This window comes from Ruditapes philippinarum, unplaced genomic scaffold, assembly GCF_026571515.1.
Source record: "Ruditapes philippinarum isolate M1 unplaced genomic scaffold, ASM2657151v2 ctg4589_1_1_1_1, whole genome shotgun sequence".
Lineage (NCBI taxonomy): Eukaryota > Metazoa > Mollusca > Bivalvia > Venerida > Veneridae > Ruditapes > Ruditapes philippinarum.
This window is the reverse complement of record NW_026857876.1, coordinates 1077-15473: the sequence shown is the minus strand read 5'-3', so window position 1 is coordinate 15473 and position 14397 is coordinate 1077. Positions and strand designations below refer to the sequence as shown.

The 14397-nt window shown below is 32.7% G+C and overlaps 1 protein-coding gene and 1 long non-coding RNA gene across 2 annotated transcripts; one reads left to right on the top strand and one right to left on the bottom strand.

Annotated features, from left to right (window-relative positions):
* Nucleotides 1-302: 302 nt before the first annotated feature.
* LOC132751326 (uncharacterized) lies at nucleotides 303-9918 on the bottom strand. The gene is made up of 3 exons (XR_009628669.1): nucleotides 9796-9918; nucleotides 2264-2344; nucleotides 303-1368 (listed from the first exon to the last, which is right to left on the bottom strand). It is a non-coding gene; the product is annotated as an uncharacterized LOC132751326 (long non-coding RNA).
* A 67-nt stretch (nucleotides 9919-9985) lies between these two features.
* Nucleotides 9986-13481, top strand: LOC132751325 (zinc finger protein 888-like). The gene is made up of 2 exons (XM_060741489.1): nucleotides 9986-10296; nucleotides 12135-13481. Exon 2 carries the CDS (start codon nucleotides 12181-12183, stop codon nucleotides 13420-13422), a length of 1242 nt encoding a protein of 413 aa, XP_060597472.1. The 5' UTR covers nucleotides 9986-10296; nucleotides 12135-12180; the 3' UTR covers nucleotides 13423-13481.
* Nucleotides 13482-14397: the final 916 nt, after the last annotated feature.

Here is a 14397-nt window from a genome sequence, read left to right as displayed (position 1 = left end):
TATGAGCTGTGCCATGACAAAACCAACGCAATGCGTTTGTGACCAGCATGGATCTGCGCAGTCTGATCAGGATCCATGCTGTTCGCTTACAAACCCTATAACAAGTAGAGAAACTGATAGCGAACAGCATGGATCCTGATCAGACTGCGCGGATGCACAGGCTGGTCTGGATCCATGCTGGTCGCAAACGTATTACGTTGGTTTTGTTATTGAGTGGCTCATATATATCAGTAAATTGAAACAAAACCTTTCGCACACACAACATTTATCATATTTCTTGTATTTATCAATAAATAACAATGCTTACAAATGCAACAATTATTTATTTCCGAAAGCTTATTTCTAATTTATGAACATTAATAGCATCACATTTTTTATGTACAATAATTTATTTTCTAAAGTTTATTAATAATCTATGAACATTAATCACATCAAATTTGCTATACATTCATTTCATCAGTGTGTGTGTGTGTTTTTATATGTCGCAACCAAGAAATCTTATAAAGAAACGCTCTATCACATTCACTACAAAAAAATCTTTTCTCACCAGTGTGTATTCTCATATGTCCTATCAAACTGCATTTTAAAGAAAATGACCTTTCACACACACTGCAGATATAGTTTTTCTCACCCGTATGTATCAACATATGTGTATTCAAACCATGCTTGGAAACTAGTGCTTGGTCACAAATGTTACATTTAAATTTCCTCTCACCTGTATGCACTATCATATGCCTTTTTAAACTACCCTTTAAATCAAAAACCTTTTCACAAATATCACATTTATGGATCTTTTCCTTATAATGAATTACCATATGAACATCTAGATTATTCTTTGAATAAAATGCTTTCTCACATACATCACATTTTAAAGTCTTCTCATGAACATGCAAGTGCCTTTTCATAGAACTCTTGAAAGAAAATGCTTTTTTGCAGATACTGCACTCAAAATTCTTTCCACGACTGTGCATTTCCATGATATGCTTTCTTGAGAAAAATATCCATTATACATAGAAACACAAATGAATTTCTTCCTTCGCTAGTGGGAACTTTCAAATGTCTTCCAAAGTATCATAAGATCATTTCATTTGAATATGTTTACATTGCGAAATTTTCCAGTTCGCTATTCATTTTACATATCTTTGATAATCAAACACTCATACCAATCAGAATGTTCGGCTATTATGGTTGACGAAAAGGCTGGAGAAGTTGCAATAGCCCTTTCACAAAATCTGATTTCATTCCATAAGGGCGTACTGCTTCGGCGTGGACGCCAACAATCTGTTTCTATTTGAGTATCTGTAAGTTCATTGTAGTTTATATCCTTTTTCCAGACTGATCTTTTGTGATTGTATATTCCTAGGAAACCTGAAACAAAATTAACAGTCTGCTTAGAATGGGTTCCGTTGCCACAAAATTAAGTAATAACACACTTTAATTTTGTCTAATCTATATGATCATTATATCAACTAATATAAGACAAAATATTGGTACAGTCAGGACTCATTACAACGACACTGTTGGTTCCCAAAGGATATGTCAGTTATATCGAATTTGTCAGTATAGTGAATTTCATCATTCATCATGTAATGATATGCTTATTCACTAAAATAAACATCTAATGAAAAAGATTTTTGTGTTTATGTGTTCACTTCATTACATATCATACACATAATACAACTACTTCATTAAAATAATAACAACTTAAATAGTTAAAGATTTTTATGAAAATGATAAAACTTTATAAAGTAAAAAGCACATACAATGATAGGACTTTTAAAAGTTAAACCTTTGAAAATTGATGCACGCTGTTTGTTGCCATAAGTTGAATTCAACTGACAACAACACGTTGTTATTGTAATAAGGTGTTACAATCAACTGACCAAGCTACAATACCTGTTTTAACACCTTACGGTTTTGTTTTATACGCGCGCTTGACTAACCAAGTGTCAGTTTAACGGGTACTGATTGTATAGAAAATAACATGTTTGGTTTCCAATTTTATTGTGTCGGAGTCGGAATACGAATTTTCCGTTATAAAGGATTATAATAACGTTGACAAAATTTTGTTCCCACCAATCCACTGTCGTTATTCGAATTATGTCAGTATAATGGATTCCGATGTATTGAGTCCTGACTGTACTTTAAAACTATCTATTTTTAGCATGACTGTCACATAAAAATACTCACTGTCACATAAAAATACACAACATAATTTATTTTTTTATCATTTACAAAATCATCAACTAAGAAACCTTAATACCATGTACAGTTGATAACAACACTTGAAATCCAAATCAGAGTTCTTTACGATAATGTCACTGTGTCCATTAATGTTCTCTGACTGAAAATAGAAATAAAACATCATCATTAAACTTTTAAAATGCATTAAATGTATATGCATGTATTTAAATGTGAAAGGTAATGTATTCAATTAGAGATTGTATAATGTTAGTTATAATTTCATTTGGTTTGTTTGTTTGATTGTGTTTTACCTTACACCAAGACAGTATAGGTCATATGCCGACGCTCAAAAAAAAAAAAAATCTACCTTAACCTTTCATTTTCTTACATACAAATCCTGGTTAAATATAAACAACATAAAATTTTATGCAATTACACTTTATATTGGCACCCCTTCTTCTTGAATTGCCCAACCCCCCCCCCCCCCATCCTCTTCCCCAGTATTTCTATCAGGAATAATTGACCCCTATTATTGAATTTCTAGAATACACACTGTATAATATAGTAAATCATGACTTTAATTACAGGCATGTGAGCAGTTCCACTACAGAAGCAGTACCCATATTTTTACGTTTAAACGCTTCATTTTGACTTGCAATCTTAAAAAATTGATATTAATTCAAGCAAATGTAAGTATGAACGAAACAAAATCTAAGTGTCAGTGGTGGTTGTATGTATAAAAAGTTTTCATTTAAATCACTTTCACTGGTCTGTGAGTTGTCAAGACATGACTTTGTAAACATTGGGGGATACCCTCCTTGCGTGCATGATCAAAAATACTTACATATGATCCTGTTAAAGGTTTTTCACTTATACCACCTGTGTACAGATAATTAGGCAAAGCAATAAAAACCTGTTTAATTATCAGAATTTTGACCTATAGTACTATGAGTTTAATATCATACATACAAGCTAACCCAAATAATTGTGCCCTTTAGAGCTTTTTATTATATAGACGATGGTCGCAGTCTGTGTAATATCAGTTTGTAAAGTCGGTCAGTCTTGCAGTCAAAATATTGAGACTAGCATTCAAGCACGCCATTGCATATGAGTGTGTTAGGTAACAGTACCGTCATTATAATAGATATCAGCGTTTAGTCTATGCTCTATATCCTGAATGACATCTATTTACCACTGGAAAAATGCTCTGTTTAACACTTATAAATGAAAATAGTTCTGATATAACAACAATGTCTAATCAGAATTGGACAAATTTTATGTATGTGTACTTCTCTTCATACAGGAGTATTTATTGCTGTTAAAAACTGCATTATAGCACAAGAAGCTACCAACCTCCAAACTGATTGTGAAAATATATGGGTCAAAATAGAAATGCAAGGTTCCAAACCACTGCTTGTAGGTTCTTACTACAAACCTAAAGAAAATGACCCCTATAGCCTGGATGAGTTCAATAAATCTCTATCCATGGCTACAAAGTCAAATGCAACAGTATGGGTAGGCGGGGACTTCAACATGCCAAAACTTGATTGGTCAAATATTACTCCAACCTCAGACTGCAAACTTCAGTCACACTATAGAGATTTTTATTAACATTCTTTTTGATAATAACCTTACTCAAGTAGTCAAAGACCCAACCCGAGAAAACCATATCTTAGATCTGTTCCTAACAAATAACCCCTCCATTGTAAACAGAGCCAACGTAATCCCAGGTATCAGTGATCACGATGCTGTCCTGGTCGACACAAATACCTCCGCCCGTATAAAGCTCCAAAAACCACGTAAGATCCACTTATATAATAAGGCAGACTGGGACGGTCTTAGGTTACATATGTCCAACCTTCATGATTCTCTTACCAGGTCAAAAAGTTATTCCAACAAATCAGTGGAAGAGTTATGGCAAACAATATCCAGCTCAATTGAGGAAGGGGTCAATACTTTCATCCCATCAAAATGGTCATTCTCCAAAAATAAACTCCCCTGGATCAAGGTTAACCTCAAACGTTTATACAGGAAAAGGGACAAAGCCTACAAGCAGTACAAGAGCCATAACTCAAATAAATCTAGAGAAAAATATCTCAGTATTAAACATCTCTGCAGAAAAGAAACTAAGTTAGCCTATCAAAATTACTTAGAAGATATACTAAACATTAACAACAACATCTCTCAAGAACATGAACAAACACAAACCAGACCAAACACCAAAAAGCTATATTCACTATTAAAACATTCAAAACAAGATTCTTTTGACATTGACTCACTGAAAAAACACAATAAACTGTATACATCAGATCAAGACAAGGCAACAGTACTAAATGAACAATTTCAATCAGTTTTCACTTCTAAATCCCCTGTTTCTCTTAAATTCCTTGCTGATATGAAGGTACAGGATCAGGCAGATACAGGTAGAGAGGTTCCCCACACACCATTTAGCCCCCATAACCCCATGCGTGATATTGATATCTCTGTAAAAGGTGTTGAGAAGCTTTTAAAAAACCTCAACCCCCATAAGGCTGCAGGACCTGATCAAATTAGACCCATTGTGCTCAAAAATACCAGTAAAGAATTAGCCCCTATAGTGTCCAAACTTTTCCAGAAATCACTGCAGTCCAGCACTCTACCAGACATCTGGAAAATGGCAAATGTCGCCCCTGTCTTTAAAAAAGGTAGCAAGTCAGACCCAGCCAACTATCGCCCTATCTCTCTTACCTGTATCTTGTGTAAAACCCTGGAACACATTGTCTCCTCCAGTATAACAAAGCACTTTACTAGATCAAACTTGTTCTATGAATTGCAGCATGGTTTCCGAGAAAAAAGGTCATGTCAATCCCAATTATTAATGCTTATAGATGATATCCTACAGTCAGTAAATCAGAGAAGCCAAGTAGACTTAATCCTTCTTGACTTCTCTAAGGCCTTTGATATGGTCAACCATGAAAAACTCCTGTATAAGCTGCATTTCTACAGTATAAGGGGTCAGACTCTGAAATGGATCAAAGGTTTTCTTGATAACACGTCACAGTCCGTGGTGGTAAATGGCTCCACATCCAGCTCCATACCAGTCTCCTCCGGTGTTCCCCAGGGCTCGGTCCTCGGACCTCTCTTATTTCTTATATACATAAATGACCTTCCTGAATATGTCCAATCCTCTAAGGTCCGCCTATTTGCTGATGACACAGCCATCTATCTATCTCTGACTGTCGCTTCTCATTCTAGCTTACTTCAACATGACTTACACCAACTTGAACAATGGGAAACAAAATGGGACATGCAATTTAATCCATCAAAATGCCAGGTTATCCAAATCACAAAACGAAAAACAGTCATTCCAACAAAATACCTCCTACATAACACCGCATTAGAAACAGTTCCATCTGCAAAATACCTTGGCATTACAATATCAAATGATTTAACATGGAACAAACACATAAACAACATCACAACAAAGGCGAATCAAACACTTGGTTTTCTACGCCGAAACATCAAGGTTCACTCAGAAAGGTTAAAGTCAACCGCATACAAGACACTTGTCAGACCCCAGCTTGAGTACAGCTCCGCGGTCTGGTCCCCCTACACAGGAACTCTCATTGACCAGATAGAGTCAGTCCAGAGAAGGGCTGCTAGGTGGGTCAAACATGACTTTGGCCGTATGTCAAGTGTCACTGACATGTTGACTACCCTTCAATTGAGGCGCCTTGACCTTCGGCGTATTGACCAACGCCTGGTCATGTTTCACAACATCCTGCATGACCAGGTGGCTATTCCTTTCCCAAAGTATATCGTCCCTCTTACAAGATCATCTAGAACATCCCATCTCCATGCATTCCAACAAGTCCAAACTAAAACTGATTACTATAAATATTCATTTTTCCCAAGAACAATTGTCCACTGGAATGCTTTACCACCTGAAATCATAAACTTGTCTGGCCCCGAGTTCAGTCTGGCTGTAAGCCGGATTGAACATACGTCTCCCTAAAAATACCTTTTCTGTTTTTAACCTGTTTTTAACAATATACTCATTTCCTTTACTTTTATATTCTTTTATTTCAACTCTTTTACTAACATTCTTGTCAGTTGACGCGCGTCAAGTCTAGGTCCCCAGCAGGGGTTTGACTATATGGAAGATAGATAGATAGATACAAAATAATGGATAATTTCGGTATTCTGTATCAAGCCTCATAACTCAAGTGTTATTCTATGTTAAGAACTTAAGATCATAATTGAATTTCCATAATTTGTGTGAAAAGCAGAATATTGATGTCCACAATAAATTTTTGGTGAGTGAGCGTAGAATATAATAAAAAATAAAGGCAAAATAATTTTTTCACCTATTCTCACAAGATAGGCCCAACTTAAATTGACAAAATGTTAAAAAATGAACTTGTTTTTATCAAAGTTGTATTACATAGATGGTTAAAGAGATATGTGTCTGACAAATTGGGAAAGTTACAGCACTCAAACTCGATTATTATCTGTAGAACAGCCACTGAAACAAATTGAGTACTTTTGCAAAATGTAATTTACGTTACCTTAACTAAAAATAAACCAATGGTCATATTAAAGATATTTTGATATATTCTATAAATGCACTTGATACAGATAGTCACTTCGATAAATAATTTGCCAAAGTAACATTACATATTTTATGCACAGGTTTTAATAAAACCGTACACAAAGCTTTAACTTTTTTATTTATGTTGGGTTGAATATTTCTGGAAAATATGATCATTTGTAATAATACCTACATAAACAAACTCATTGTTATACTTATTTAGTTGATTTTATTATGAATTATAAGCACCAAATGTTAACATACAACAGTATTTGACTTTAAAATATATTTTGTATGCAGCATTAACCAATACAAACATAACTAGGAAATGGTAACGTAAATTACAAAGTATCACCTTTAACTGGGCAACAGCAAAAATAAAACTTGATTAAAGATAAAATGACAGCTATGTTTCATTTTTATTGCTTTTGAATAATCTTAGATGTAATTATCAGTAATAAGTTCGTCTACTGAGATAAATTTATGAAAGGTTTATGCTCAAACATATTCATTTATCCATTTCTTTAAGAAACTAATAGCTTAAGGCCGTAAAATACCTCGTGAATGCCATTAAGACATTATCGTTTTTATCATATATATAAAAAAATTATAAACTATTACAAAGTCTATGACTTGGTTTAAAGCTGTTACTTTCAGACCAAAAATAACAAATGAACAAAAACAAAGAAAATACCAGTTATGGTAACGTAGATTACCTTATATTCAAGGATTTTTATATATGTTTGAACATGTCAAACAATAAAATGTTGATGTCAGAGCTATTGCAAAAGAAAATAAATTAATTCATAAATTGAAATAGAAAAGTCTGATCAAACGCATAAGAAAATCTTTTTAATTTTTAAGCATGATGTTTATTTAAAGTTTAAAAAAAAAACCACAAAAAAACAACGGCTTGAAAATGTTTGAAATCATTTATTTAAAGCGGCCTTCTGTTTTTCTGAAGGTTTTATATAAAAGTCAAATAAAAAAAAAATATGGTTGAAAATTATATTTGCCATCATAAATTACAGACTCAATAAAATTAAACTCCTGGATTCCTCTAATCTACATGTCCGCTATCTAATTGCATATTAGTAAAGCGTGTGATTCGTTTTCCGATTTTCTATTTTTAGAAACAAACATCACCGGCATTCTATAAAATTAAATAAATCTTTAGACACTGTTTTAAAGTAGTCCTTTCCTTACATTGATATGGTGAACTTTTCTAAGATAAAATACTTAATTTGAAAAAAAAATTTTCGAACAAAAATGAAAGCTGAATGTCGCGCTTTAAATTTATCTTATCTCGTCCTCTTTTAACCTGAAAAAGCGCACATAACAACTAACTTTGGATGACTCATCTATGCCAGAAAAACCGTCTTCTAACTTGACACAAATCTTGTCGGCATTGTTTGGCCAATTAAAAGTTGGTGCTTTGACCCCTTTACATTTTCGATTTTGCTAGTATGAAACAAGAAAATCGTCATCAGCTATGACAACCTCTTCAATCAGTCCCAGGTACCAATGTGCCGAACTACTATTTTCGTGTTTACGGGTGCTTGAACGTACACCATTTTCATTATCGACAATCAGTCTGTCTTCATCTTGAACACAACCAGACCAATTAATGCATTAACTTGTATTTGAGTCTCAAGCTCTTTCATTATGTGTCAATTTCTGGACATTTTTTCTGACATTCTATGTTCTGGTCGCTAAAGCCCCCCCCCCCCCCCTTTATCTTTTCACTGTTGTTGCTCAGTATGATTTTGTTCTTTTTCGTTCTTTTTTCAAGTTATTTTACTCCTTATGTTGATTTTTTCCTCCCACAAAAGGCTCGCTTTATTACAGCCTATGATATACCCATGCTTGCTGAAACAAAGAAAAAGTAATCTACGTTACTTATTTTGTAATCAACGTTACCATTTTTAGAAACCATTTATTTATGCCTAAATTACAGTTTTTTCTCCAGGAACAAACAGAGTTATTACATTAAACTACCATATAATGATCTACAATATAGGAACATGTCAAATATTTGGAGAAGAACTACTTATTGGTGTTGCAGATATCACAAGTTGATATTTTTGTAATCTACGTTACCAACATTGGTATCACATTTGTTACACCTTTATAAAATCTTAGATGATCTGGTATAACACAGATAACATACATGTATCTGTGTAGATCTGTTATGATAAAAAACTTTATGAACAAAATCTTTTGGTAAGTAAAATAGATAAGTAAAAAATTGAGTAATCTAATTGATAATAGTCTATAAAGAGCACCCTATGTCACAATATTTGAGTAATAGCAGTAACGTAGATTACATTCTTAAATTTACTTTACAAATATAAAGTTTGTGTTTCTGGTGTAATGTTTTTTTTATTAAATGAGTTAATCATTGTATCGCCTATTGTTTATACTATGTTTCGTTAGTATTTTCATCTGTTTAAACACCTTTTAATGTGTTTATTGCCTGTATATTTTTGGTGCGCAAACTAAGTAACGTAGATTACATTCGATTTGGAGACAAGAGAGTTTTGTTTTATAACGAATAATGCAAAGAGCTTCACTCAGAAATTCTTTTAATTTTCAAACTTCAACATGTCGTGAAACAAAAATTAAAAAGATATGTTCAGTTTTTAACAAATTGATGCAGCACTTGTGTGTTAAATCATGTAACCCTTTACAGAGACAGCGTATTTTTCTTTTAACACTGTTTAAATTGATATCATTTGTTCATTTCTTTTTCTAAATACCAGTTTCTGACATCTATTGTGAATATGATTTAAAAGAAGGAACCATGTTATGTTGAAAAAATAACAAAACTCAACTGTATAATTGTATATGTTTTAACTTTTGTCAAGAGACACTCAAATTTCAAACTTGGGCCTATCTTGTGAGAATAGGTGTTTTACAGTTTATTTTAGTGAACAGGTAAAGTTTTACGATTTTAATTTTTAGTAGCAAGCACTGCTCGCATACCAGTAAAGTCGTGAGTAAATAAGCATAGTTAACAATCACTCTATTTAATGTTATACCTGTCTCCATTGTTTTAAAACCCAAACAAGTCTGTTTCGTTCTAATAATTAATTGCATACTGTGTACAGTTCTATTTTCTAGATCGTGGCGAATATATAATAAAGGGCGACAACTTTATAGTAACTTATTCACTATCGGGATATTTCAATATTATTGGAGTAGTCGATTTAAAATATCTTATTATCAGACTTGTAATACAAAATTTGCACGACTTATGTCCATTATGATCCTGTACAGTACCGTGGATAAATGAAAACAAAATTTAACGCAGTGTTTTATGGTACATACTTTCTTGATCATGATGCTCTGTCCGTCATACAACAGTAACCTCACTTTGAAAGATGAACACCCAATGGGTTGAATGGAGTTAAATTTATATATCCTGTCCGTGCAATCAATCATGAAAATTTATTATCTTTTTAGGACAGTTACAGTACAGGTGTGTTCGCTTTTATATACTTTCATCGTGTTAGATCTACTTGAGGTTTACATTTTAAAAGGTAAGTTTATTATCATGATACTATTTTTTGTTAATTTAATAGAATATGCCTAATCGTGTTTTGAATGCATTATCATATAGCTAAAACGGCCACTTTTATCATTTATAAAATGCACTGGTTTGTATCTAACTTTGTTATACAAAAGTCATATCAGTGGCGGGAAAAGACCTGTGCTTGTGGCCTTGTTATTTATAGTTTAACTTCAAATCAATGCCACTAGTGCACCGTTGGTGGCGGACAGGAGATGCCGAATATTACTCGTTATTTTAAACTTGTAATTTGCATACATTAAATATATATGTTTTTTTTTGTTTTTTTGCGACGGACGCGCCCTCAGGCGCGTTCAGAGCTAAGTCATCTACACATGGGATTTCGTTGGCTACACTCGCGCAATGTGTCCTAAACCAATTAACAGCCCAAGAAATAGTACATGAATTTGACTCTTCAAAACTCCCATACTTTGTCTGGATATCTTAATGTCTTCCATATTTAGCCTTTTCAATTTCAAATTAAGTTATCCAAGTTAAAATATGAACATATATTATTGATAAAAACGTTGTAGTCCCGTAGTATTATTGCGCAATATGCAAATTACTGCTGAAACGATTTACCGCTGTCGAAAAAGTAGGACAGCAAATTATACTTCAATAAAGGTGTAACCTCTGAGTTCCAAGACATTATTAGTAGGAAATAAATATTTCTACATTATACAAAACATTTTTATTAACAAATCAAAAGTTTTTCGTGACTCTAGGATAACTCGCGCATTAATAAAAGAAGAACTATTTTCGTGACTCATACCGCGGGTTTAGCTGAATATTCAGCAGTTATTAATATATTAGATACAGTACAATGGCTAGTATAAATATCTATTTTTGAAAATGCATGTAAGACACTTTACCGCCATGTAGTCTTTCATGGTAAGGAAGTTATAATATCAGTTCTACTTCCGATTCTTGTGGTTTGTTTACATATTTTACTAGGTCATGATATCAGTTAACCTTCGCTATTCTAAAAATAGATTCTGCTTTACCTGTTCTGATTTTTGGACAGGCGATTAGGAAGTACACATTAAACATGTAATTAATAAACCAGCGGATTGTAATGCAATACTTTTAGAAATGCTATACAATTGTAAGAAGCAAACAAGTTGAAAATGGAATTTAGTGTGAAGTCGAAAAGGAAAACTAAACACTGTAGTGCTTAAGTGACATTTAAATTAAAATAAAAACGATGTGCTCTGGCCTCTACATCTTTACCTTGTAAACAAAAAAAATCTAAGAAATACACTATTAATTGCTGATGATTTTAACCATTTTTTTTTTTAATGAGACATATCCAAGAGAAATAAAAATACAAATGACTTATATTTTATTGTCTGTATGCCCACTATGATATAACACGAAGCAATTCTAAATAGCATTCTCAAATGTATAATGTATTATGTTTGAAGTTTATCTGCCTGGATTTATTCTAGAAATATTTCGTTGATAGTTTTTTTTTCTATTTACATATCATTTCTTAGAATAAATCGATAAGGACACTGATTTACAAGTTTGACCAGAGTTTTTAGGCATAAATTTCATTCCGTATTTAAGTGCTTGAAAGTAGAAAATCTGAATTATATCAATTTGGGACACAAAATATATTGCTCTACAAATCTCGAACTTGTATGGAACAAATTTTCTCTGTTATATATTTTGTGTTTTGTTTTGTTTTTTTTTTCTAAAAGAAGCCTTAATTAATGTCTCTCCGGTTGCATGTCCGTCGCATTCAGTGCTGCAGCACTTTGATTTTTCCTCGATCTCTTCTTTTCTAAACAATCTATTTATTTTCAGTGTGGATGTTCAACTTTAGGAAATTTGAAATTCACCATCAAGATGAATGCATAGGAAATTAACTGAATATCAAAATAAGCAGTTAGAGGAATTAGAACGAAACATGTCTAAATGTGATATATGTGATAAAACATTCAGTCGTGTATATAATCTTCAGATACATATGAGAATACATACTGGAGATAAACCATTCAAATGTGATAATTGCGACAATTCCTTTAATTATCAATGTGAACTAGAAAGACATGAGAGATTACATACAGGGGAGAAACCATTCAAGTGCAAAGCATGTGATAGCACATTCAGGCTTAGTGGTGACTGTAAGGCACATATGAGGATTCATACTGGAGAAAAACCTTACAAATGTGCCGTTTGTGACATGTCATTTTCCTTGAATACTAATCTTAAAAGACATCAACGAAAACATATTGGGAAAAAACCATTTAAGTGTGATGTATGTGATAAGACATTCAGAGAAAAAAGTGACCTTAAGTCACATATGACAGTACATACAGAAGAAAAATCATTCTTATGTGACGTTTGTAACATTTCCTTAAAGACTAAAAATTCTCTGCGGAGGCATATGACAGAAGTGCATGTAGGAGAAAAACTTTTTAAATGTGATGTATGTGAAATGTCATTTGTTTCCAAACAATATCTTACAAGACATCAGGCAGCACATACAGATGTAAAAACATTTAAATGTGGTATTTGTGATCATGCATTTAGAGAAAAGAATGATCTTAAGGCACATATGAGTGTACACACAGGAAATAAACCGTTCAGATGCAATTTTTGTGGCAGTTCGTTCAGTTCTAATAAATATCTTACAAATCATAAAAGAACACATACTGGAGAGAAGCCTTTTAAATGTGATGTTTGTGACAAGTCATTCAGTCATAGAACTAATCTTAAAAGACATAAGAGGATACATACTGGAGAAAAACAATTTAAATGTAGTATATGTGATAGTGTGTTTAGAGACAAGGGCTATCTTACTAAACATAAAATAATTCATACAGGAGAAATGCCGTATAAATGTAATATTTGTGATGCATCATTTCGTTTTGAACCAAATCTTGTAAGACACATGAGAATCCATACAGGAGAAAAGCCATATAAATGCAATATTTGTGACTTCTCTTTTAGTATCAGCTCTAATCTTACAAGGCATTTAAAAACACATGTACACGCAGCAAAGGGAGGCAAATTTAAATGTGATTTATGTGACCGTACATTCCGAGCAAAGAGTTATCTTATAAAACATGTAAGCGGGCATTTAGAATAAATACCATTTCAGCTGGATTTATGTCAAGGAATATTGAGGAAAAAAAACACTTAGAATTACTATGTCAATATTGCCATGGTATCATATACTTTGTATGACTATTTATTTAAACATATTTACAGGTCATTTACTAAAAGTTTGTATTTGCTTCTTTTTTATATATAGATCTATTATGTTGAAAATGTTTGGAAAAAAGTATATCAATACAACAATTTCGTTTAATTGTGTTACCTTTATACAATATCAAAAGTTATATATTATATTTAAAATGTTTGAAATAAAGTATATCAATACAATAATTTTTTTTTATTGTATTACCTTTATACCATATTAAGGTACAAGTCTATTAAACTATTTATTGATTGTTAAAGTGTTAGTTAGGGTAGGAGTCAGAGGATAAAATAGTTTAAAATACATGGGGCAAGACTGTAACAGCAACCCTACTAGCCTATACCACTGTTCACTTGAACTGACCAAAGGAGAGTTTATTCCATATTCTAACATGACCCACATTTTTCTCTATTGAACATAGAAGAACTGAAAGTGTGTGTTATCACTGTTTGAGTTCTATATTTAGACATGTAATGTAATCATTATACACGTGACATAACCACTAAAAATGTGACGAATTGACAATAAGTACAGAAACAAATCAGGCATAATTTAGCTTAATATCAAATACGGCAGCATTCATTTGTTGATGTCATGTTTAGAATCGAAATAATATATCCAAATCAGTGATTTTATAGCTTGATAAAATCACTGTTTGTTGTCCGGATGTGCATCATTATATCACTCGGGCATGCAATAAAATCACAGTTTGGGATATATTATTTCTTAAGTACAATGCTTTGGTAGATGAAAATCGAGTAGACTTATGGCAGTTGGAGTAAACCTGTATTAAACTTAGGAGTAAGGGACGCTTTTGTCTGGTTAACCTATAGCTAATTGTTGGGCTTAGACAAGGTGGGAGAT